This window comes from Ovis aries, chromosome X (assembly GCF_016772045.2).
Source record: "Ovis aries strain OAR_USU_Benz2616 breed Rambouillet chromosome X, ARS-UI_Ramb_v3.0, whole genome shotgun sequence".
In the NCBI taxonomy this organism is placed as follows: Eukaryota; Metazoa; Chordata; class Mammalia; order Artiodactyla; family Bovidae; genus Ovis; species Ovis aries.
The window spans coordinates 35,660,736-35,684,519 of NC_056080.1; the positions used below are offsets into that span (position 1 = coordinate 35,660,736).

General features: G+C 35.6%; 1 protein-coding gene across 1 annotated transcript in view; it reads left to right on the forward strand.

Annotated features, from left to right (window-relative positions):
• The window catches only part of CFAP47 (cilia and flagella associated protein 47), a 507,991-nt gene that overhangs the window by 350,544 nt on the left and 133,663 nt on the right, over nt 1-23,784 (forward strand). The window contains exon 50 of the mRNA XM_042241764.2: nt 16,391-16,531. Within this exon, the coding sequence (XP_042097698.1) occupies nt 16,391-16,531 (141 nt within the window). The remainder of the gene's footprint in view (nt 1-16,390; nt 16,532-23,784) is intronic.

Sequence of the window (23,784 nt, forward strand, 5' to 3'; positions counted from 1 at the left end):
TTACCCTGTAGTTTTTTTCAATGGCAGTGGAAGGTGCTTTTTCACTTGCTGAAAAGTGATTGTATTTATTCAGTTCAACACAACTGTGAATTATAACTAAGATTTATTTCTACAAATTTGCAATTCGAAAGTTCTTATGCTGGAATGAGATCTATTATGACATTGGCACAAGGAAGCCTCCTCCAAACGATTGCAAAGAGGTTTTAGTCAGCTTTGCTAAAGACTTTTAAAAATTTCTGTTCGGTGAACTTCTGCTTAATGTCAAAACAAAGTGTTTAATGTGTGCATAACAAAGTTCTTATGTTAGGCCTATGTTTAAACAAGATAGGATTAGTTTTTATAGCTGGCACCCCACTACTCTCTGACATAATACACTATCTAGAGAGAAATGTATTACCAGTTTGAAATACAAATTCAGTTCAAAATTTGATTTCTAATATTGTGTGTGATGAGAAGCCTGCTTGTCATGTGTATATTCAGAATGTGATTCCGAGCAAGAGCAGTGCTATTTAAATTTTCATTTTTTAATTTAAAGTCTGGGTAGTGTATTCTTGCTAACTGCCACATTGCAATGGCAGAATTGCACATCTTTTACTTTGCTATCTCTTATCTTACTGGGTCACAAAGGAACATGTTCAAAAGGTGCATGTGACTTCAGTCTCCAATTACATCGTTCTCTGGTTGGGCAGCCTTGGCAGTATACTTAGTGTCTCTGATTATCAGATTTTTTTTACATGTAAAATATAGATAATACTTAAACTTTCAGGGTAGTTATGGGCATAAAATGGAGATATATGAAAAGTGCTCATCTGGTAGGTCTTAAACTAATATTTAGCACCCTTATTTAATATGCTAACTCCATTTTTGAAAATTCTCTAACATGATATGGGTATATGGGAGGATTTAGGGCTTCTTTTGTTTCCACTCTCTCCTAGCTGATCTCATTGAAAATGCCAGAGGCGGTTCTATCAAAAGCTTGGCTGAAATAGAATTTGGATCTTGCTGGCTTATTCCCACCAGTGTTGTAGACCGTATACAGTTATAGGAGCATAAAAACCAGTTAGATGCCACTGGTATTTCAAAACAAATGCTGGCTGCTATAAATGCCATAAAGCATTTTCATGCTGTTTTAGATGAAGGAAATGGTTTGCAGAAACAGGGCCTTGAGGCAGTGCAGAGAGAATGAATTGAGTTTGTTTGGATCCTCTCATGGTCCTCTGGGCTCTCCTCTTAGTTTTCCCTGTCTCTGCTTTCCCAGACAGCCTCTGCTCTGATAGTTGATAAAAGCTCTACCTGCCTGAATGGGATTAACCTGGGTGAGGCTTGTGAACACTAGATATGTCTTCTGCCCCAACCCCAAAGTCAAAATCAGCATTAACTCTAGTCTCAAGGTCTGCTCATATACTTGGCTCGAGATAAATTCATACATGTTAATAGATCAAAGAAGGAGGCAAATTTTGCATTTTCTGCCTTTGTGCAGGATGTTCTGTCCTCTGAGTTTCAGGCTAACACTGTCCTGCAGACCAACACCTGACATGTAGCAGCAGGTATCCAGTTAGTATCAAAGGGAAGAAGTAATACCGTTCAAAAATTATTTCTAAAATATTTTTTAAATTGCTTAGTAGTACAATAAGAGGAGTGCAGTAAAATATGAGTACAAGGAAAATTTACAAACTTAGAGAAAAGCATAAATTCTGAAACTACATCTATTCTGTCAAACTAAGATATTCCTGAGATTCCAGTGTTTGCCTTGGAACCCACATTTAATTGGTACAACATTCACTCATAATTGATGATCATGTATCAGAGACATAGTTCTCCCTGGGAATGCAAGGCAGGCTGTAGATGCTTTCTTGAATATAAGTTCAGGTTGCTCTTGGAAGAAGGCTCTAGTGGCTATTGAATCTACCCTATGATATTCTGGTTAAAAACTTCATATTTGAATTTTGAACTACTGATATATATAAAATATACCTATATATAGTATATATGCGTATACATACACACATATATATCATTATTATTAAGAAGATAAAACTTTCTCCCTCTTTCCCCACCTCTCTCCCTCTTATCCTTTCTCCTATGTGTATATATGTTATGTGAGCGTGTGTGTCCTGCTTTACTAGTCAAAAGAATTTGTGTGTTTTATAAGGAGTTACTTGCAGTAAAATGAAAATATGACTTAGCAAGTCATGGGCTTTTCTCATGTAAAACTTTTACTGAAGAATCTCATAGAGGGGGGTTTCTGTAAATAATTTTTCATACATTTAAATGAAAATTTTCAAATTCAAAGCATCCTTCAAAGAGGCTTTCTAGTATATGTGAAATTAAACATAACCTATTGAAATCAAAAACCATTTTTTGCCTTTTAATTTTTTCTCTCTTTTATTAAAGTATACTTGATACAGACACACACACACACACACACATATTCTTTTTTAATATTATTTTCCATTACAATTTATCATAGAATATTGACTATAGTTCCCTGTGCTATGCAATAGGACCTTGTTTATCCATTCCATATATAAGAGCTTACATCTACTAACCACAAACTCCCATTCTTTTCTTCCCCCCCCCCCCCCTCCCCACTGGCAGCCATGAGTCTGTTCTCTATGTATGTGAGTTTGTTTCTGTTTCATAGATAGGTTCATTTGTACCATACTTTGGATTCCACATATAAGTGATATGATATGGGATTTGTCTTTCTCTTCCTGATTTACTTCACTTAATATGATAGTCTCTAGTTCTACCCATGTTGCTGCAAATGGCATTGTTCTGTTCTTTTTATGACTGAGTAGTATTCTATTGTGTATGTATGTACACAACTTTTTTTATCCATTCATCTGTCAGTGGACTTTTAGGTTGTTTTCATGCTTTGGCTATTGTGAATAGTGCTGCAACAAATATTGGGGTGCATGTATCTTGTTGAATTATAGTTTTATCTAGATATATGCCTAGGAGTGGGATGGCTAGATCATATGACAACTCTATTTTTAGTTATTTGAGGAGCCTCCATACTGTTTTTCATAGTGACTGTACCAACTTTTATTCCCACCAACAGAGTACGAGGATTCCCTTTTTTCCACACCCTCTCCAGCATTTATTATTTGTAGACTTTTTAAAGGTGGCCATTCTAATCGGTGTGAGGTGGTACCTCACTGTAGTTTTGATTTGTATTTCTCTAATAATTAGTGATGTTGAACATTTTTTTCATGTGCCTGTTGGCTATCTGTATTTAAATATTTTTTTCTTAACATGAAACTACTTCAAAAAGTTTTGCAAATTGTGTTGAACGCTTGCTTATTGACATTCTGCAGTTTTATAAAATGTGACTGCTCTCTTTTTACCCTGTGGATGGGGCCTAAGGATGTTTTTAATGCTATAATTCATTTTTATCTCATACAGGAATTAATCATAAAAATAAAGTGAAAATAAAATAAAATATAAATGAGGACTTTTCATGGAGGCTTAAGAAGCCACCTTCACAATGCAGTGAATCCAAACAAATGAGCAATCATTTATATTTGATATCAGTGAAATATACATGACTTTATAGAAGAAGAGGAGATGTACATAGAGATTTTAGTTAGATAGATAGATATATAAAAGTCTTCTTGCTATTTAAATAGGATGCCTTCATTAATTATCCTGTATTAATTACCTTGCACATGACATTGCCTAGTGCTAGAAAGATACTCATTGGGGCTGTGAATTTAACACATCCTGCTTATACAATACTTCCAATTTGGGGTGACAGTTCTTAGTTTCTGTCAATATCCTGCTTAGAAGTGGTGTGTATAATATCTGAAACACACAGTATATTTTTTAACACCTTTGTTGCAGAATGATTGATATACAATAAGTTGTAGATATTCAAAATACAATTTGAGAAGACTTAACGTATGTATTAAAAGACGCTTACTCCTTGGAAGAAAAGTTATGACCAACCTAGATAGCATATTGAAAAGCAGAGACATTACTTTGCCAACAAAGGTCCATCTAGTCAAGGCTATGGTTTTTCCAGTGGTCATGTATAGATGTGAGAGTTGGACTGTGAAGAAAGCTGAGTGCCGAAGAATTGATGCTTTTGAACTGTGGTGTTGGAGAAGATTCTTGAGAGTCCCTTGGACTACAAGGAGATCAGCCCTGGGATTTCTTTGGAAGGAATGATGCTAAAGCTGAAACTCCAGTACTTTGGCCACCTCATGTGAAGAGTTGACTCATTGGAAAAGACTCTGATGCTGGGAGGGATTGGGGGCAGGAGGAGAAGGGGCTGACAGAGGATGAGATGGCTGGATGGCATCCCTGACTCGATGGACGTGAGTCTGAGTGAACTCCGGGAGTTGGTGATGGACAGGGAGGCCTGGCGTGCTGCGATTCATGGGGTCGCAGAGTCGGACACGACTGAGCGACTGAACTGAACTGAACTGAACATATGTATATGGGCTGCTCTGGTGGCTCAGATGGTAAAGAATCTGCCTGCAATTTGGGAGACCTGGGTTTGATCCCTGGATTAGGAAGATCCCCTGGAGGAAGTCATGGCAACCCATTCCAGTATTCTTGCCTGGAGAATCCCCATGGACAGGGAAGCCTGGTGGGCTACAGTCCGTGGGGTTACAAAGAGGTGGACACAGCTGAGTGACTAAGCATAGCACAGCAACATATATACCGATGAATCCATTGATTTAATTCAAATAATGAATATGTTTCACCCCTTAAAGTTTCCTTGTGTCCATTTTTAATCTTTTTGCCTCTGTTCTCCTTCTGCCCAATGCCACCCTTGCCCTGGACAACGATTTATCTGTTTTCTGTCACTTTATATGCATCTTACAGCACTGTGTGTGTGTGTGTGTGTGTGTGCGTGTGTGTGTGTGTGTAAAATCACACATTATGCACCGTTTTTTGATGTTTTGTGTATCATAATTATTTTGAGATCCATCTGTACAGTGTATGTTTCAATAATTTATTCCTTTCATTGCTGAGTAATAGTCCCTAGAATGGATATATCATAGTTTGTTCATCTGTTTACCTATGGATGGACATTTGGGTTTTGGCATGTTGTGCTAATTACATGAAAAGCTACTATGAGCATTCATGTATATGTCTTTCTGTGGGCATATACTTTCATTCCTCTTGGGTAAATCGCTTATGTATACAATGACTGGATAACACAGTTATTGAATTTATAACATTTAAAGAAACTGCTAGACAGTTTTTCAAAAAGATTATTTCTTCTTCCATTCCCACCAGCAGTGTATAAATGTTCCATATTGTCTACATACTAAAATAAGGATAGTGATTTCAATATTTTTCATTTTAACTTGTGTGTAATGCTATTGCAGTGTGGTTTTAATTTATATTTCCATAATGAATAATAAATAATTTTGAGCATATCTTCTGTTCTTGTTTTGTCTTCCATGTGAAGAGCAAACATGGAAGCAAACATAGTCATTCAGTTGTGTCCAACTCTTTGTGACCCCATGGACTGTAGCCTGCCAGGCTCCTCTGTCTATGGAATTTTCCAGGCAAGAATACTGTACTGGATTGCCATTCCCTTCTCCAGGGTTTCTTCATGACCCAGGGATTGAACCCAGATCTTCCGCATTACAGGCAAATTCCTTACCATCTGAGCCACCTTGTTATCTATATGCCTTCTTCATTGAAATGCTTTTTCAAGTCTTTTGTTCATGCCCCCATTGAATTGTCTGTTTTCTTATTGTTGAATCTTTAGACTTTTTAAAACTATATTCTAGATATATTCCCTTTATTATATACATGCTTTACAAATTTTTCTCCCAATATGTAGTTTTTGTCTTAATTTGATTAATAGTATCTATAGAATAGCAAAAGTGTGTATTTTACCCAGCTTTATTGAGGTTTAATCGACAAATTAAATTTGTATGTTCTTAAGATGCAGAATGTGACAATTTGATATACATATATTATATGAAGTGATTATAGAAGTTTTCAATTTTAATGAAATATAATTTATCAGGGTTTTTTTTCTTTTACATTCAGGAAGAAGCATGTGTTTTTAACTGCGATCTAGACTATCACTGCTTGCTTCTGTAATGAAATCATAGGTTCTTGCTAAATTTAAATTATAATCCACCATTCTCTACAACAGAAATCTGAATCCTGTAGATTTTGATAATCCTTTATAATCCTTTCCTGTTGTCTTTAGTTTCTTGATGTACTCGTGTCAGAATGTATTATAGAAAGAGCAAACAGTATAATTCCATGCACAAAGAAGTGGAGCCTGTAAGACTACCATCAGGAGCTTAACTGTCATAGGTTTAAATTAAGAGTTTAAAAAGTGGGAGACGAGTTCTTATGGCAGTGCGGCTGCAGCCCTCAGTTTCTTTATCTCTGATCTTTATCAGCCACATGATTTTGTTTTTCCACCTTGCCTCTTGGTTCCCTAAGGAGAAATAAAACAAAAGAAAGTGAATCAGAAATAAAGATAAAACAAAGAAAGGAAAAAATGACAGTGAAGGAGGAAGAGGGCGAGAATTCCTTAGACTTTCATCTTTAGTCTCGTTATTCAAATTTTAAAGGGTAGTATGATGTTAGAGACCCACTCCAGTATTCTCGCCTGGGAAATCCCATGGACAGAGGAGCCTGGTGGGCTACAGTCCATGAGGTTGCAAGAGTTGGATACAACATAGCAACTAAATAACAGTGATATTTGAGAAACAGCAATTAAGATTAATTTGATCATGTGTAATATAATGTACATAGAACAAATACTTATAGAAAAAACTTCTTGACAGTTAATGTGCCTCCAAGAAATTCTTAAGTGGATAAAATTCTAGCTATACAGTGATTTTTCCAAAACAGTTCTCCTCATTAGCAAGAGGGAGTGGTGAAGATCCATTGGAAGGAGCAGGAAGGATGTGAAGGAACCAAGAACAAAGAGTCAAAGACCTTGCCAAGTTGAACTGTTGCCATGGAATCTTCCTTTTGCAGATTTTGTAAGGGATGATATATTTTAGGTGATCAGTGAGCAGTATCTGAGAGTTATCACGTTAGGTCAAAATAAGTATTTTCGAGGTATGTGAGTGATTTTTCTGTTTTTCCGATTAAATGCCCATTTATTTCGTGATATTTACACATGGTTTAATGTGCCATTTCCCATATTCTGTGTCAGGTAAATATATGTGCCTTTGTCACTTACTAACTGTATGACCTGGAGTAAGTTACCCAATCTTCTCTATATCCTCAGTTGCTCAGCTTTAAAATAAATTCAGTGAGTAATTAACTCATATATTTATGAAAGTGGTTAAATAGGTAATGAATGTGAAGCATTTTGCATTTGCCTAACACAGAATAATCATTCAGTAAATATTTTTTCATTATTTTCAAAAGAAATTAATGTGAAATTACATTACTCAGTCTATAAATTTGAGTTTGATATTTATATTTTACAAGAGAGTATGAAATTAGAGAAAATAATTCCTAATTTTTAAAAATGACTTATATACTAGGGGATTTGTTTTATTTACTATTCAAACATTTAGACTATTTACAAAGGAAAAATAATCCATTTCTCAAAATACAAGTTTGTGCTATTAAAAAACATAACAGCTATAATTATGATTCCTATTAGAATTTTTGTAACACTCATTCAAACTGAAAATCTCCATTAAATGAACAATGTTGTATTTTAGAGAGTTGCTTTTGTTCACTACTATTATTTCTGTTACACTTATAGTTTTTCCAAAGTAGTCTAATAATTTTCCTATCACTCTGATAAACTCAAGCACCGATAATCAAGGTTTTATTTTTGTTCCATTTTGAATTAGTTGGCTTTGTCCAGAAAAGAGGAATACAGGGAATGAATTAATCATATGTACATATATATTGTGGCAAAATATCATCATCATTTGAAATACATATTCTTCTCATAATTATTTACTGCATTTTGTTTGAAGGTTCATTACTACCAGTCATGTTGCTGAGTCTACAGTTATTCTTCATAATAAAAGTTTATAAGAAGTTGACCACATATCTCTTCTACCATAGTTAATTAATAACTGAAAATAAAATGCCATTTAAAAATGTGATTGTTTAGAAATAAAACTTATATCACCAATGAAAAAGTTTTTCACTTTTTAAATCAGTGGTGTAATTCCAAGATACATTTTTAAAATGTTATTTCAATTAAAACATAAGCTACTAAATAGACCTTTAATTTCTCTTATAATTCTCTTCATCCATTTCTGTGTTTTTAGATGAATATGTAATTTATCATTTTGGTATATAACATATGGTCTTACACTCATATAGGACTTTTGAGCTGTTTTTCAAACAGTTGTCAAATTTCTATCTGCCATAATAGGGTAATAAAAATACAGTAATGTTTAAATGGGCATGTTGGAGGAAGAAAAATGTGTCAAGTATATAAATAACTGAAATGAGAAAGAATAGAGGAAGTGTACTTTTAATTCTTGAAATTATTTCATAGTATTTAAAGTAGTGATTAGGTTCCCTTATTATTTAGTACACATATTAACATATGTAAGTTTATCCAAATAATGCTTTTATCTAACTGAATTGTTTTATTAGTTTTCTTTTCTAATTGTTCATTGCTGGTGTACATAAATTTACCCTTCATTCATTCATTCCTGAAATGAGTCTCATTTGATTTTGGTATATAATTCTTTTGATATGCTGCTGATTTTCTAGTATTTTATTAAAATTTTTGAATCAATGTTTATTGGGATATTAGATTTTAGTTTTCTTATACTGTCTTTGTCTAGTTTTTGTATCATGGCAATGCTGGCCTCCTAGAATGAGTTAGAAATTTTTCCCTCCTCCTCAGTATTTTGAAAATGTTAATTCTTCTTTAAATGTTTGGTAGAATTAAACAGTGAGTGTTTTAATTTCAATCTTGTGCTGGGCTTTCTTTGCAGGGAGATTTTGATTAATGATTTAACTTTCTTCCTAATTTTGTGTCTATTCAAGTTTTCTATTATTCATACGTCAGTGAGTGTTTTAGGAAATTGTCCATTTCATTTAAGTTTATACAGTTTTTGGCACATAATTGTTTATAATATTCTCATATATATGCATATATAATGCTTCTTATTTTGGTAAAAATAATAGTAATGTCCTACTTTATTTCTGATTTTATTCATTTGAGTCTTCTCTCTTTTTTTCCTAGTCCATCTAGCTAATCATCTACCACTTCTGTTGATTTTTTCAAAGAACAAAATTTTTTTTGTTTGTTTCCTTTATTTTTCTGTTCTCTGCTGGAGTCCAGCTCCAGCAGCCAGGGAATCAGCCTGAAGGGGTGAGTGGTGTCGGTGGCAGACGATGATGTAGCCTCTGACTCATAGTACGGAACTACATGTTTATTTCGAGCTTCAGGTTCTCTTTTATACTTTGACAAAAACATTAGGCCAGAGGTTTGACATTTTCAGTTTTCCCCACCCAGATTTACAGTCTCCAGAAATCATTGTTATCCTTCAAACAGAGTTCCTGCTTCAGGGATTCTCTCAGAATGGGCTTTACTATCTATTATCTACTTTCTCTTATGTGTCCTATACTTAACTTGTGATTATATTGTAACTCATGCCACATTCCACAGTTTATTTCTTATCTTTCTAAATCCTGTTTGCCCCTAGCATCTTAAGATCACTATCTCCTAAAAAGGCTTCTAGATATTCTTAATTATTCCTAAACCCTAAACTCAGCAAAATTCTTTTGCCATAAATATTTCCCTCACAAACGGGTCTCAGATAACAATCCTTCCCATGGCCTCAAGCTGCGGCCTACATGCTCATCCTAGGACATTCTTTGTAAAGATCCTTGAACAAATGTCAATGGTTACTTTATAGATTATTTTCTGGGCACAACTGCAGAAGGCTTTGTGCTTTCTCATGTTTCTCTCAAGAACAATAAGCACCTTAACATTCTTTCCAGCCAACTCAATGGAAGAAAGGAAAGTACAAGTCAGAATCAGAAGGCCTAACTCCTTCATCCTGGGTCCATGCCTGTGGGACAAGGAAGAGGGGGTTGGGGGCTGTGCCTCCATTTTGTCAGTAATGCCTAACGCTGCTCCCAACAGTTCTGTATATTATTTCCCTCCATTCTATTTTTTTTTCTTACTGCTAGTTTTGGGTTTAATTTGCTCTTCTTTTTGTAGTTCATATAGTGTACAGTTAGGTTGTTGATTTGAGATTATTCATTCTTTTAATGAAATTGTTTACTGCTATACATTGCCCTCAGCACTGCTCTTATTGCATCCTTTGTTTTATATGCTATGTTTTTATTTTAAATTTTTTCAAGATATTTTCTAATTTTTATTGTGATTTATTCTTTGAAATATTGAGTATGTTGTTTAATTTTCAAATTTATACATTTCATTCATCTGTTATTTATAATTTCATTCCATTGTGATGAGGAAAAATGCTTTGTGCAATTTCAGTATTTTAAAATTTATTATTAATATTTACTTCATGGTTTTACATGTGATCTACTCTAAACATTGTTCCTTATTCATTTGAAAATAATGTGTCTTCTGCTGCTGTTTTGTGGGAAGTTCTATGTAAGTCAGTTAGGTCTAGTTGTTTTATAGTATTGTTCACATCCTCTATTTCCATATTTGTCTTCTGTCTAGTTGTTCTATCCATTAATGAATGTGGAATATTGAGGTCTCCAGCTATTTTTGTAGGATTATCTATTTCTCCTGGTTTTATCAATTTTTTTCTTCATATATTTTGGGCCTCTGTTTTTAGGTGTGTATAGGTCTATAGGTTTTAATCTACTATTGCTATATTGAATCTTTTTTATTTAATAATTGTTACTATTGCAAAATGATCATGTTAAATCTAAACATCAATCAGTGCACACTTAGAATTCTTTTCTTGTATTGAGAACTTTTAAGATTTACTCTCTTAGCAACTTTCTAATATGCAATACAGTATTATTAGCTGTAGTCATCATGCTGTACATTACATTCCCATGAATTATTTTATAACAAGAAATTTGTACCTTTTGACTCCCTTCACCCTTTTCACTAACCCCACCCCCACACTTTGCCTCTGGCAACCACCAATCTGTACTCTGTATATATAAGCTCATTTTTGTTTGTTTACTGTTTTTTTAGTTAACTGAATGTTTATTAATGTATAGTGCCTTTTTGTTTCTTGTACATTTTTTTGATATCTAATAAATGAATGGTTTCCAAAATACAGTTTAAAATACTAATAAGAACAGGAAAATAACCCAATTTTAAAAACTGTCAAAAAATCTGGAGAGACACCTCACCAAAGAAAATATTCTGATAGGAAATAAGCATATAGAAAGGTTTCCAAAATCATATGTCTTTTTAGGGAACTGCAAATTAAAACAACAATGAGATAACACTACATACCTATTAGGATGGCTAAATCCAGAAGCCCTGACAATACCAAATGCTGGTAAAGATGTAGAACAGTTGAAACTCTCACTCATTAATGGTGAGAATACAAAATGGTACAGTGGTACAGGTGCTTTAGAAGACAATTTAACAGTCCATTACAAAACAAAACATACTCATAACATGATCCAGCAATCATCAGCTCGTTTTGTATTTACCCAAATGAGTTCATACTTTATGTCCACACAAAAATTTACACATGGATGTTTATAACAACTTTATTCATGATCACCAAAATGTGGAGGCAGCCCTGATGTCCTACAGCAGGTGAATGGATACATAGTGGTATATCCATACAATTGGATATTTTTCAGTAATAAAAACAAATGACAAAAAGACTGGACAAAGCTTAAATGTATGTTGCTTAGTGAAAGAAGCCAATCTGAAAAGGCCATCTATACAACATGCTGAAAAGACCAGTGGTTGCTAGTTCTGGGAAGGAGAGTTTGTGGGGGAGGGATGAATGAGTGGGATACAGGGTATTTGAGGGGGGGATATGAAACTATTCTCTGATACTAAAATGGTAGATAGATGAAGGGCTTACCTTGTGGTTCAGCTGGTAAAGAATTGGCCTGTAATGTCTGGCTAGATCCCTTGGAGAAGGAAAAGGCTATGCACTCCATTATTCTGGCCTGGAGAATTCCATGGATTGTATAGTCCATGGAATCGCAAAGAGTTGGACATGACTGAGCGACTTTCACTTTCACTTTCAGATAGATGAAATTATACATTTGTCAAAGTCGTAGGATGTACAACACAAAGAGTGAACCAGAATGTCAGCTATGGACTTTAGTTAATAATTATATATTATTATCAGCTCATCACCTATAAGTAATGTACCATCTAATGCAGGATGTTTATAATAGGGGAAACTATGGGAGGTATATGGGAACTCTCTGTACTTTACACTCATTTTTTGTAAACGTTAAACTCTTAAAAAAATACAATCTATTAATTTAAGAAAATGTGGACTTTAAATCACAATGCTCATGTTCAAATTCCAGCTGTGTTATTAAATGCTGATTGACCTTAAGCAAGCTACTGAACTTTCTTGTGTCACAGTTTCACTTCTTTAAAATGGGGATAGTAATAGGAGTTATTTCATAGGTATGTTTTGGAAAAAGTTGCCAGCTTTTGTAAATCCCTGGAACAATGCCTGGCATATAGTAAGTCCTACATAAGCATAAACTATGTAGTCATTTAATTCCCAAAGCAACTAGCACCATTTTACAAATGAGGTAAGTGACATGTTCAAAGCTAAATTTGCAGTAGTAGAGTCAAGAATTTGAATCCACATTCTATCAAAAGCCTGATGTTCTTTCCACTATATATCCTGTCTTTCCACAATCTGTTTGTGAGCATATATCAAGCTCCTATGTAAAATAAGAAAGCCATGTTTATAATATGACATGAAGTTTAACTTGTAACTTAGGTGCCTTTGTGATATTTAAAAACAAGGGAATTTAAAATAATTAGATAGGAATGATATCAGCAAGATGGCAGAGTAGAAGATCCACCAATTGTATCCGTCTTCAGCACAATCATTTGAAAGCCTTCCAAGGACAAAAGTGCCATTATGGGATCCAGGTAGGAGACCACAAAACCCTGGTGGAGTCCAAAACCAAGGAGGACCATTTTGAAAAGGCAGGCTTATGTTCAGATGACAGTCTTGCCACCTGTGATCATGGCTACAGACCAGAAAACACCCCTATGGGTTGTTACAGTTCCATTTGACTTTGGTCCTGCCATTAGAATTATCTGCCAAGGAATTTAGCAGGAGTCATACCTGCCCCTGCCCTGTATAACAGGCCCACAGAATTCACTCCCATGTGTGGACCCCGAAGTGGTCCATGACACAGCTTCAGTCCCTCTTAGCCACCACTTCTACCTACCTGGGGACCATCTGGGAGACATGCCTGTCTGTGCCCCTGTGGCAGGCCCTCCAACTTTGGTTCAACTGCAGGTCCTGAAATGACCCTGTGACTTAGCTCCAATTACTCTTAGCCATGATCTGGGAACACTCGTACGAGAAGACATGCTTGTCTATATTCAGAAGTATGTCCCTGTACTATGTTCTGTCTGTACTGTCAGAACTGCTTGCCCAAAGACCTAGTGTTTTAACTGCAGATGATGAAAGGTTGTTGCTGAACCAGGAAAAGACACCGGGATTATTAGCCTCTGGAGGAGAAGAATTTAATCCGGGGCCAGAGATGAGGCTTGATTGCTCAGAGCTTTTGTGTAATAAAGTTTTATTAAAGTATAAAGGAGACAGAGAAAGCTTCTGACATAGACATCAGAAGGGGGAAGAAAGAGTACCCCCTTGCTAGTGCTAGCAGTGGAGTTATATATTCTCCAGTGAATCAAAAGAATGTCTGGAGGTTGTAAAGACCTCATCAGACCTACTCCCATAATTTACATTTTAAGATAACAGGATTAGCCAGAAGGTTTAATCCAGAGACTGTCCTCAGGCAGGATACATTATTGTTATATAATCCTAAGGAATGTAGAGGGAAAAAGTTTGTCCTTTCTTCCTCTTTGAGAATTCCAGACCCCTCTCTCCTTGGGAACCCCTAGACTTCTTATCAACCTGCCTAGGAAATGACTCTCTCTCAATACTTGTTAAAGTGATCCTATTTAGAATAGGGTCTTTGCAGATATAATCAAATTAAAATGAAGTCATGCTGAATTAGGGTGAGCCCTGACCCAATATGACTGTTGTCCTTATAAGAAGAGGAAAATAGACACAAGTAGGTACAGGAGAGAACACCATGCAAAGATGAAGGCAGACTGGAATGATACATCTAGAAACCAAGGAATGCCAAGAATTGCTGGTAAACAGCAGAAACTAGGAGAGGGACATGGAACAGATCCAACTCAGAATCTCCAGAAGGAACCAACCCTGCCGGCACCTGGCAAACATGTAGCCTCCAGATCTGTGAGAAAATAAATATCTGTCCAAATACCAATTCATATCCTATATACCTTTTAAACACAAATATATACACACAGACCTACCACATAGCAGGTCATATGAGACATGAAGCTCTGTAAATGGCTGCTTTCACTAAGAGTATCATGGATGTGTTTTCAATTCAGATTTCATAGATTTTTTCTTTTGATTAGATGAACAATAATCCAAATAAATGTTTATCTTAATTCGTGTAACTAGTCATGCATAGATGGAAATTGAGTTCCTTATTTTTTGTAGTTACAGATAATATTGCAACAGCATCTTTGTAAATAACTCTGCTAGTTTTTCAATGGGGATAATATTTAAGATATAAGCTATTTAGAGGATAAAAACTAAACTTATATATCAAAGGGAATGTAGAACAGTTTGGTGAATGTTGCAAAATTACCCTCAAAATATGTAGTACGAATTTTTATTCTTACCAACCAGTATCTGAGACAGGGGTTGTTACTCAACATTTAGCAATAATTAATATTTTCAAAAGTTTTTAAAATTACCAATCTGAAAGTATAAAGCATTTTTTATTTTTAATTATTGGACTTGCTTTGGGGGACATACAATTTTTGAATCTATATTCCTATGGATTATCTCTAATTTTGATACATGTTATTTCAGCTTTAAATATTGAATTATAGCTTTATCTCCTATTTGCTTTATCTTTAATTCTTTCTAAAGATTTAAATACCATGACAATATTTTATTGTTTGCCAGTTTGAAAGAAGACACTTAACTATACTTGCTTAGAGCAGTGCCAAGATATTGCTTTGATTTTTTTCTTTGAAAAATGTGTTTATGCCTTGAATCATTTTTGTGATTTACATAGTGCATTTCATCCAGATTCTAGTGCTAAGCCTAACATGATATTAGCACTTGTATGTATGTATGTATGTGTGTGTATGTACACATGCATGTGTGCTAAGTCACTTCAATCATGTCCAACTCTTTGAGACCCCATGTACTGTAGCCTGCCAGGCTCCTCTGTCCATGGGATTCTCCAGGCAAGAATACTGAAGTGGGTTGCCATGCCCTCCTCCAGGGAGTGTGTATAAAAATAAATATTTAAAAGTACATACATTTACACACACACATACACATTAGATGGAGAGAAGGCTTTTTGGAAATTGGATGTTATTACAGAATGTTTCAAAGAGGGAGAATTGAAGATACAGAGGAGAGTAGGGATAATTACAGCAGCCAGATCCTGGGGTGGACCAGAGTAGATGGAATCTAGTGCACATATCCAGGAGCTGTCCAGATAGGAATGTATCAGTCATACTTACAAGAGGAAAGCCAGAGGATAAGGTCTCCATTTTGGAAGGGTTTGTCAGTGTGGTGGTGGGATTGTAAAGAAATTCTTTCCAGAAAGTGTCCATTTTCTTAGTGAAATAGAAAGAAGATGATCAGCAAGGAATGAGGAAGGGAGATGGAATTGTGGGACTTTGAAGGGAAAAGAATATTTGAATCATCCTCTAAAGATGAATAAAAAAATATGAATATAGCAAGCTGGTGTTGAGATATGAGGGTCCATTTGTGAATTACTTCCTTCTATATTAGCTTCAGTTTTAAAGTTAATACCAGTCTTTTATAAGTCAATTTTATTATAAGAAAATTTTCAGGTAGAGTGCAAATTTTTGACACTATTGTTTTTGAACAAAATTTAGTACTTTGCATATGAAATGCTTAAAGGAAAGTTCATGCTTAGGATATTGTATTAAGCAAAATAAACATTTTAATGAGATAATAAATGAGTGTTACAAATGACTCTAGAAAATATGTAAGAACACTCACTCAAGACCAATATGTTTTCTGAAGGCTGATGCAGTTCTATTATTTACTACATTTTCTTAATTACTATGAGAAAGCTGTTTAAAAATTATAATTTTAATGGATATTTAAATTATTTCCTTGAAATTTCTATTAAGTTCTGTCTAATTGTTAGTTTTGAAAACTAAACCCTGGTTAATCTGACATCTTGCATCTGTGTGTTATAGGTACAATTTCATTTTCTGTTAAAAGCAAACATGATGGTGATTCTCAGAATGACTCAGATGAAGATCAAGATAGAGATCAAATACCCTCCTATAAGAAATCTTTATCAGAACTATCTGACAAGTTTGATGAGGAAAAAGCAGGTAAATTTATTATTATGGAGAGTTTCATGATCAACATTCATAAACCCTCATCATTCTTTTGTAAGTCAGTAGCTATTTTACACTCAAAATGCATATACAAATGTGTATTTCATATATCTGTAAGAATTGTATTATTTCAGGATTAACTACATGTTGTTAATTTCTAGATTTGTACTACCATTAAAATGAGTAGATTATAATACTTCAGCTTGAAGGCTGCCTACTCTTTCATAAGTGAAGAACTTTACACATATTTCTGTTACTGAACACAAAATTCCAGTCAAATTCTGATAAAATGTTAATGAATATATTATTTTAACAATTTAATGTGTTCCTTTTTTAAATATGGGAAATGATAGCAGTCTGCCTCATATGCAAAAGAAAGTAAATGCTATTGTTTCCCCTTCCCATATTATAAAGCTTCCTTTGAATGTTGTTAAACATCATATCTTTTCAGTAGAAATTCGAAGGAAAATGGGTTTATGGAGAGTTGGAATAGACAGGGCAGGTTTCTGAGAGAGTGGGTGAATGAGTTCTCTAATGGGTGAGTAGCAGGGACAGAAGAGAGAAATAGAGAAAAGTGGGTCGACAAGGGCAAAGTTCAACCAGAGGCATACCAAGATAGAAATCTTTATTAAATGAGTTTGTGTTTAATCAGGATTCTTCAAAGAAAGAGACACTAATATAATATAATGCAACATACAATCCAATATAGTATAGTTAAATATAATAATCTATATCTTTATAGAAAGAGACATTTTAAGGAATTGGCTAATATAACTAGGGAGACTGGCAAGTCCAAAATCTATAGGGCAAGCACATCCTTGCATGCTAAGTTGCTTTAGTCATGTCTGACTCTTTGTGACCCTATGGACTATAGCCTGCCAGGCTCGTCTGTCCATGGGATTTTCCTGGAAAGAATACTGCAATGGGTGACCATGCCCTCCTCCAGGGGAACTTCCTGACCCAGGGATTGAACCCATGTCTCTTACATCTCCTACACTGTAAGCAAATTTTTTTTACCACTGAGCCACCAGGGAAGCAGGGTGGAAAATTAGTAAAAGTTGCTGTTGCAGTCTTGAGTCCAAATTGCCCAGGAAAGACCAGGCAGGCTACAAGCTCTGAGAGGGTTTCCATGTTTCAGGCTTGGCTAAGAATTGCTTCTCTTTCAGATCACTTCAGTCTTTGCTTTTATGGCCTGCAACTGGTTGGAGTTGGCACATTCACATAAACAGAGTATTGTGCTTTACTCAAAGTCTACCGATTAAAGTGTTCATGCATCTTCCTACCAACATTTAGACTGGTGTGTAATCAAACAACTGGACACCATAGTCCAGCCTAGTTGATATATAAAATTAACCATCACAGAATACATGGATTAAAAGGGATATCCAGGCACTTATTCAAAACAGTTTAGAAAGAGAATAGCTAGGCCACTGCAACAGGTAACTGGGTTTGAAGTGAAAAAAACAGTGTTTTTTAGGGTGGTGATGGGAATAGAGAAATACCCCTAAAGATGGAAAACATTTCAGAGACTAGCATTAGATGCTTCTCTTGAGAGAGTAGATAGTGTTAGTCACTCAGTTGTGTCTGACTCTTTGTGATCCCATGGCCTGCAGCACACCAGGCTCTTCTGTCCAAGGAATTCTCCAGGCAAGAAGAGAGCAGATAGGAAGTGAGAATTGATTCCAAAATATAACAAGGTTTTCTTGTATCTTGTTTGTATCTTGGGGGTCCTATCTAAGAGATGCCCAAGGGAGAGTTTATCAAAGTCTATTGTGGGGGATCCTGGGGGAGTCATGTTAGGAAATTACATTTACTTGTGACTGTATGGGCTATTTAAAATTTTTTAAATTAAGTTTCAATTATTCAACATAAATTATATAAGAAACATTCTTATATTAAAGTATTTGTACATATCATCAATTATTTTATTCCAAAAAATATCTTAAAATGAAATCATTGGATCAAAGGGAAAAGCAATTCTTAAACATTTTAAACATGTTAAAGCACTCTTCCAATTTTTATCAATTCAAATTTCCATTATAATGTATAAGATTGTCTCTTTCAACCTGACCCTCATTAAAACTGGATATTACCATTATTTTTCATATTTCCCTATTTGGAAACCTAAAAAATTCTTATAATTGGTTTCGTTTCTTCTTTGTCCCAGCTTTACTGAAGTACAGCTGGCTATTAAAAATTGTACATATTTAAAGTGGACAAATTGATTTGATTTACATATACATTGTGAAATAATCACCAGAATCAACCTAATGAACATATTTATCATCTCACATAGTTACCACTTTTTTGCAGAAGAAGGTAAAGATAAAATCTACCTTCTACGTGAATACTGTCAAAATATGCATACAATTTAAAGTGATCTATATTCAGTATAATGACCTATCAAATCTGAGTGGCATATTTTAAAAATATCTAATATTTAGATAAATTTTAGGTTCACAGCAAAACTGAAGAAGATTCAGAGTTTTCCCATATACATCCTGTCTCCCCCATCATTAACATCCCCCACCAAAGTAGTACATGTGTCACAGTTAATAAGCCTGTACACACACACACACACACACACACACACACACACACACAATCTACTTTCTAGCAAATTTAGAGTATACACTCTACCCTGTTAACTATAATTACCTTGTTGTACATTATGTCTCCAGAACTTACTCATTTTGCATAACTGAAACTTCTCTAACTGAAAAGAAATGTACTGCTGAGCAATCAGTAAGAAAAAGACCAAAGTTATTACAAGGGATGGAAAGGTTAATTCTGTTTCAGTAGGAATATGGAAAGGCCTGTCTGAAGAATTGGGGATAACTGTACATATATTTTTTCCTGGTTCTTCATCTGTTTTGCAACCTGTCATCACACAGCTTAGATTTTTAAAATAAAATAATCAATGATATACACAGATATTTTAATATAAGAATGTTTCCCATATGATTTATTATGTTAAATAATTAAAACTTAAATTTTAAATTTGATTTAAAGTGTTTTTGAATAGATATTATCAGCATATAATTTTTTCCCATTTTTGTTGAAAAATAATTGTCATACATCACTGTATAAGTTTAAGGCCATACAGCTTGATGGTTTGATTTACACGTATTGTGAAATGATTACCACAGTATGTTCAGCTAACATCTATCTTCTCATATAGATACAATAAAAAGAAAAGAAAGATAAAAGGAAAAACAATTTTCTCCTTTCGAAGAAAGCTCTTAGAATTTACTCTCTTAGCTTTTCTGTATATCATACAGCATTGTTAACTGTAGTCATCATGCTGTACATTACCTCCCTAGTACTTAATTATTTTGTAACTGCAAGTTTATATCTTTTGACCACCATCCTTCATTTCTTCCTATTTTTGTCTTCTTCCTCTGGTAATCACAAGTTTGATTTCTTTTTCTATGACTTTGGGTTTTTTGTTATTGTTTTGGTTGTTTATTTTAGACTACACATATAATTGAAATCATGAATATTTTTTCTTCTTTGCCTGACTTATTTCACTTATCATAACGCCTTCATAGTCTGTCCATGTTGTCACAAATGGTAGGGTTTCCATGTTCTTTATGGCTGAGTAAGATTCCACTGAACATATATATTCAGTTCAGTAGTTCAGTTCAGTCGCTCAGTCGTGTCCGACTCTTTGCAACCCCATGAATCACAGCACGCCAGGCCTCCCTATCCATCACCATCTCCTGGAGTTCACTCAGACTCACATCTATCGAGTCCGTGATGCCATCCAGCCATCTCATCCTCTGTCTCCCCTTCTCCTCCTGCCCCCAATCCCTCCCAGTATCAGAGTCTTTTCCAATGTCAACTCTTCACATGAGGTGGCCGAAGTACTGGAGTTTCAGCTTCAGCATCATTCCTTCCAAAGAAATCCCAGGGTTGATCTCCTTCAGAATGGACTGGTTGGATCTCCTTGCAGTCCAAGGGACTCTCAAGAGTCTTCTCCAACACCACAGTTCAAAAGCATCAATTCTTCGGTGCTCAGCCTTCTTCACAGTCCAACTCTCACATCCACACGTGACCACAGGAAAAACCATAGCCTTGACTAGACGGACCTTAGTCGGCAAAGTAATGTCTCTGCTTGTGAATATGCTCTCTAGGTTGGTCATAACTTTTCTTCCAAGGAGTAAGCGTCATTTAATTTCATGGCTGCAATCACCATCTGCAGTGATTTTGGAGCCCCCCAAAATAAAGTCTGACACTGTTTCCACTGTTTTCCCATCTATTTCCCATGAAGTGATGGGACCAGATGCCATGATCTTCGTTTTTTGAATGTTGAGCTTTAAGCCAACTTTTTCACTCTCCTCTTTCACTTTCATCAAGAGGCTTTTTAGCTCCTCTTCACTTTTTGTCATAAGGGTGGTGTCATCTGCATATCTGAGGTTATTGATATTTCTCCTGGCAATCTTGATTCCAGCTTGTGTTTCTTCCAGTCCAGCGTTTCTCATGATGTACTCTGCATATAAGTTAAATAAGCAGGGTGACAATATACAGCCTTGATGTACTCCTTTTCCTATTTGGAACCAGTCTGTTGTTTCATATCCAGTTCTAACTGTTGCTTCTTGACCTGCATACAGATTTCTCAAGAGGCAGGTTAGGTGGTCTGGTGGCCCATCTCTTTCAGAATTTTCCACAGTTTATTGTGATCCACAGAGTCAAAGGCTTTGGCATAGTCAATAAAGCAGAAATAGATGTTTTTCTGGAACTCTCTTGCTTTTTCCATGATCCAGCGGATGTTGGCAATTTGATCTCTGGTTCCTCTGCCTTTTCTAAAACCAGCTTGAACATCAGGGAGTTCACAGTTCACATATTGCTGAAGCCTGGCTTGGAGAATTTTGAGCATTACTTTACCAGCATGTGAGATGAGTGCAATTGTGTGGTAGTTTGAGCATTCTTTGGCATTGTCTTTCTTTGGAATTGGAATGAAAATGGACCTTTTCCAGTCCTGTAGCCACTGCTGAGTTTTCCAAATTTGCTGGCATATTGAGTTCAGCACTTTCACAGCACCATCTTTTAGGATTTGAAACAGCTCAACTGGAATTCCATCACCTCCACTAGCTTTGTTCGTAGTGATGCTTTCTAAGGCCCACTTGACTTCACTTTACAAGATGTCTGGCTTTAGATTAGTAATCACATCATCATGATTATCTGGGTCGTGAAGATCTTTTTTGTACAGTTCTTCCGTGTATTCTTGCCACCTCTTCTTAATATCTTCTGGTTCTGTTAGGTCCATACCATTTCTGTCCGTTATTGAGACCATCTTTGCATGAAATGTTGCCTTGGTATCTCTAATTTTCTTGAAGAGATCTCCAGTCTTTCCCATTCTATTGTTTTCCTCTATTTCTTTGCATTGATTGCTGAAGAAGGCTTTTTTATCTCTTCTTGCTATCTTTGGAACTCTGCATTCAGATGCTTATATCTTTCCTTTTCTCCTTTGCTTTTTGCCTCTCTTCTTTTCACAGCTATTTGTAAGGCCTCCCCAGACAGCCATTTTGCTTTTTTGCATTTCTTTTCCATGGGGATGGTCTTGATCCCTGTCTCCTGTACAATGTCACGAACCTCATTCCATAGTTCATCAGGCACTCTATCTATCAGATCTAGGCCCTTAAATCTATTTCTCACTTCCACTGTATAATCATAAGGGATTTGATTTAGGTCATACCTGAATGGTCTAGCGGTTTTCCCTACTTTCTTCAATTTAAGTCTGAATTTGGTAATAAGGAGATCATGATCTGAGCCACAGTCAGCTCCTGGTCTTGTTTTTGCTGACTGTATAGAGCATCTCCATCTTTGGCTACATAAAATATAATTAGTCTGATTTCGGTGTTGACCATCTGGTGATGTCCATGTGTAGAGTATTCTCTTGTGTTGTTGGAAGAGGGTGTTTGCTAATACCAGTGCATTTTCTTGGCAAAGCTCTATTAGTCTTTGCCCTGCTTCATTCTGCATTCCAAGGCCAAATTTGCCTGTTACTCCAGGTGTTTCTTGACTTTCTACTTTTGCATTCCAGTCCCCTATAATGAAAAGGACATCTTTCTTGGGTGTTAGTTCTAAAAGGTCTTGTAGGTCTTCATAAAACCGTTCAACTTCAGCTTCTTCAGCGTTACTGGTTGGGGCATAGACTTGGATAACTGTGATACTGAATGGTTTGCCTTGGAGGCGAACAGAGATCATTCTGTCGTTTTTGAGATTGCATCCAAGTATTGCATTTCGAACTCTTTTGTTGACCATGATGGCTACTCCATTTCTTCTAAGGGATTCCTGCCCGCAGTAGTAGATATAATGGTCATCTGAGTTAAATTCACCCATTCCAGTCCATTTTAGTTTGCTGATTCCTAGAATGTCAACGTTCACCCTTGCCATCTCCTGTTTGACCACTTCCAATTTGCCTTGACTCATGGACCTGACATTCCAGGTTCCTATGCAATATTGCTCTTTACAGCATCAGACCTTGCTTCTATCACCAGTCACATCCAGAACTGGGTATTGTTTTTGCTTTGGCTCCATCCCTTCATTCTTTCTGGAGTTATTTTTCCACTGATCTCCAGTAGCATATTGGGCACCTAATGACCTGCGGAGTTCCTCTTTTGGTATCCTATCATTTTGCCTTTTCATACTGTTCATGGTGTTCTCAAGGCAAGAATACTGAAGTGGCTTGCCATTCCCTTCTCCAGTGGACCATGCTCTGTCAGACCTCTCCACCATGACCCACCCGTCTTAGGTTGCCCCGCAGGCATGGCTTGGTTTCATTGAGTTAGACAAGGCTGTGGTCCTAGTGTGATTAGATTGACTACTTTTCTGTAAGTATGGTTTCAGTATTACAACTTCTTTATCCATTCATTCATCAATGATACTTCGGTTGGTTCCATGTGTTGGCTATTATGAATAATATTGCTGTGAATATGAAGGTGCAGATACCTTTTTAAGTTCATATTTTCATTTTCTTTGGATATATTCCCAGAAGTGAGATTGCTGGATCATATGGCAATTCTGTTTTTAATCTTATGAGGATCCTCTCTCCTATTTTGCATAGTGGCTATACCAATTTATAATCCCATCAGCAGTGCAAAAATGTTCCCTTTTCCCCACATCCACAAAAGCATTTGTTATCTCTTGTCTCTGATTATGGTCATTCTAACAGGTGTGATAGCTCATTGTAGTTTTAATTTGCATTTCCCTAATGACTAGTATTAAACTTAAATTTAATAGTG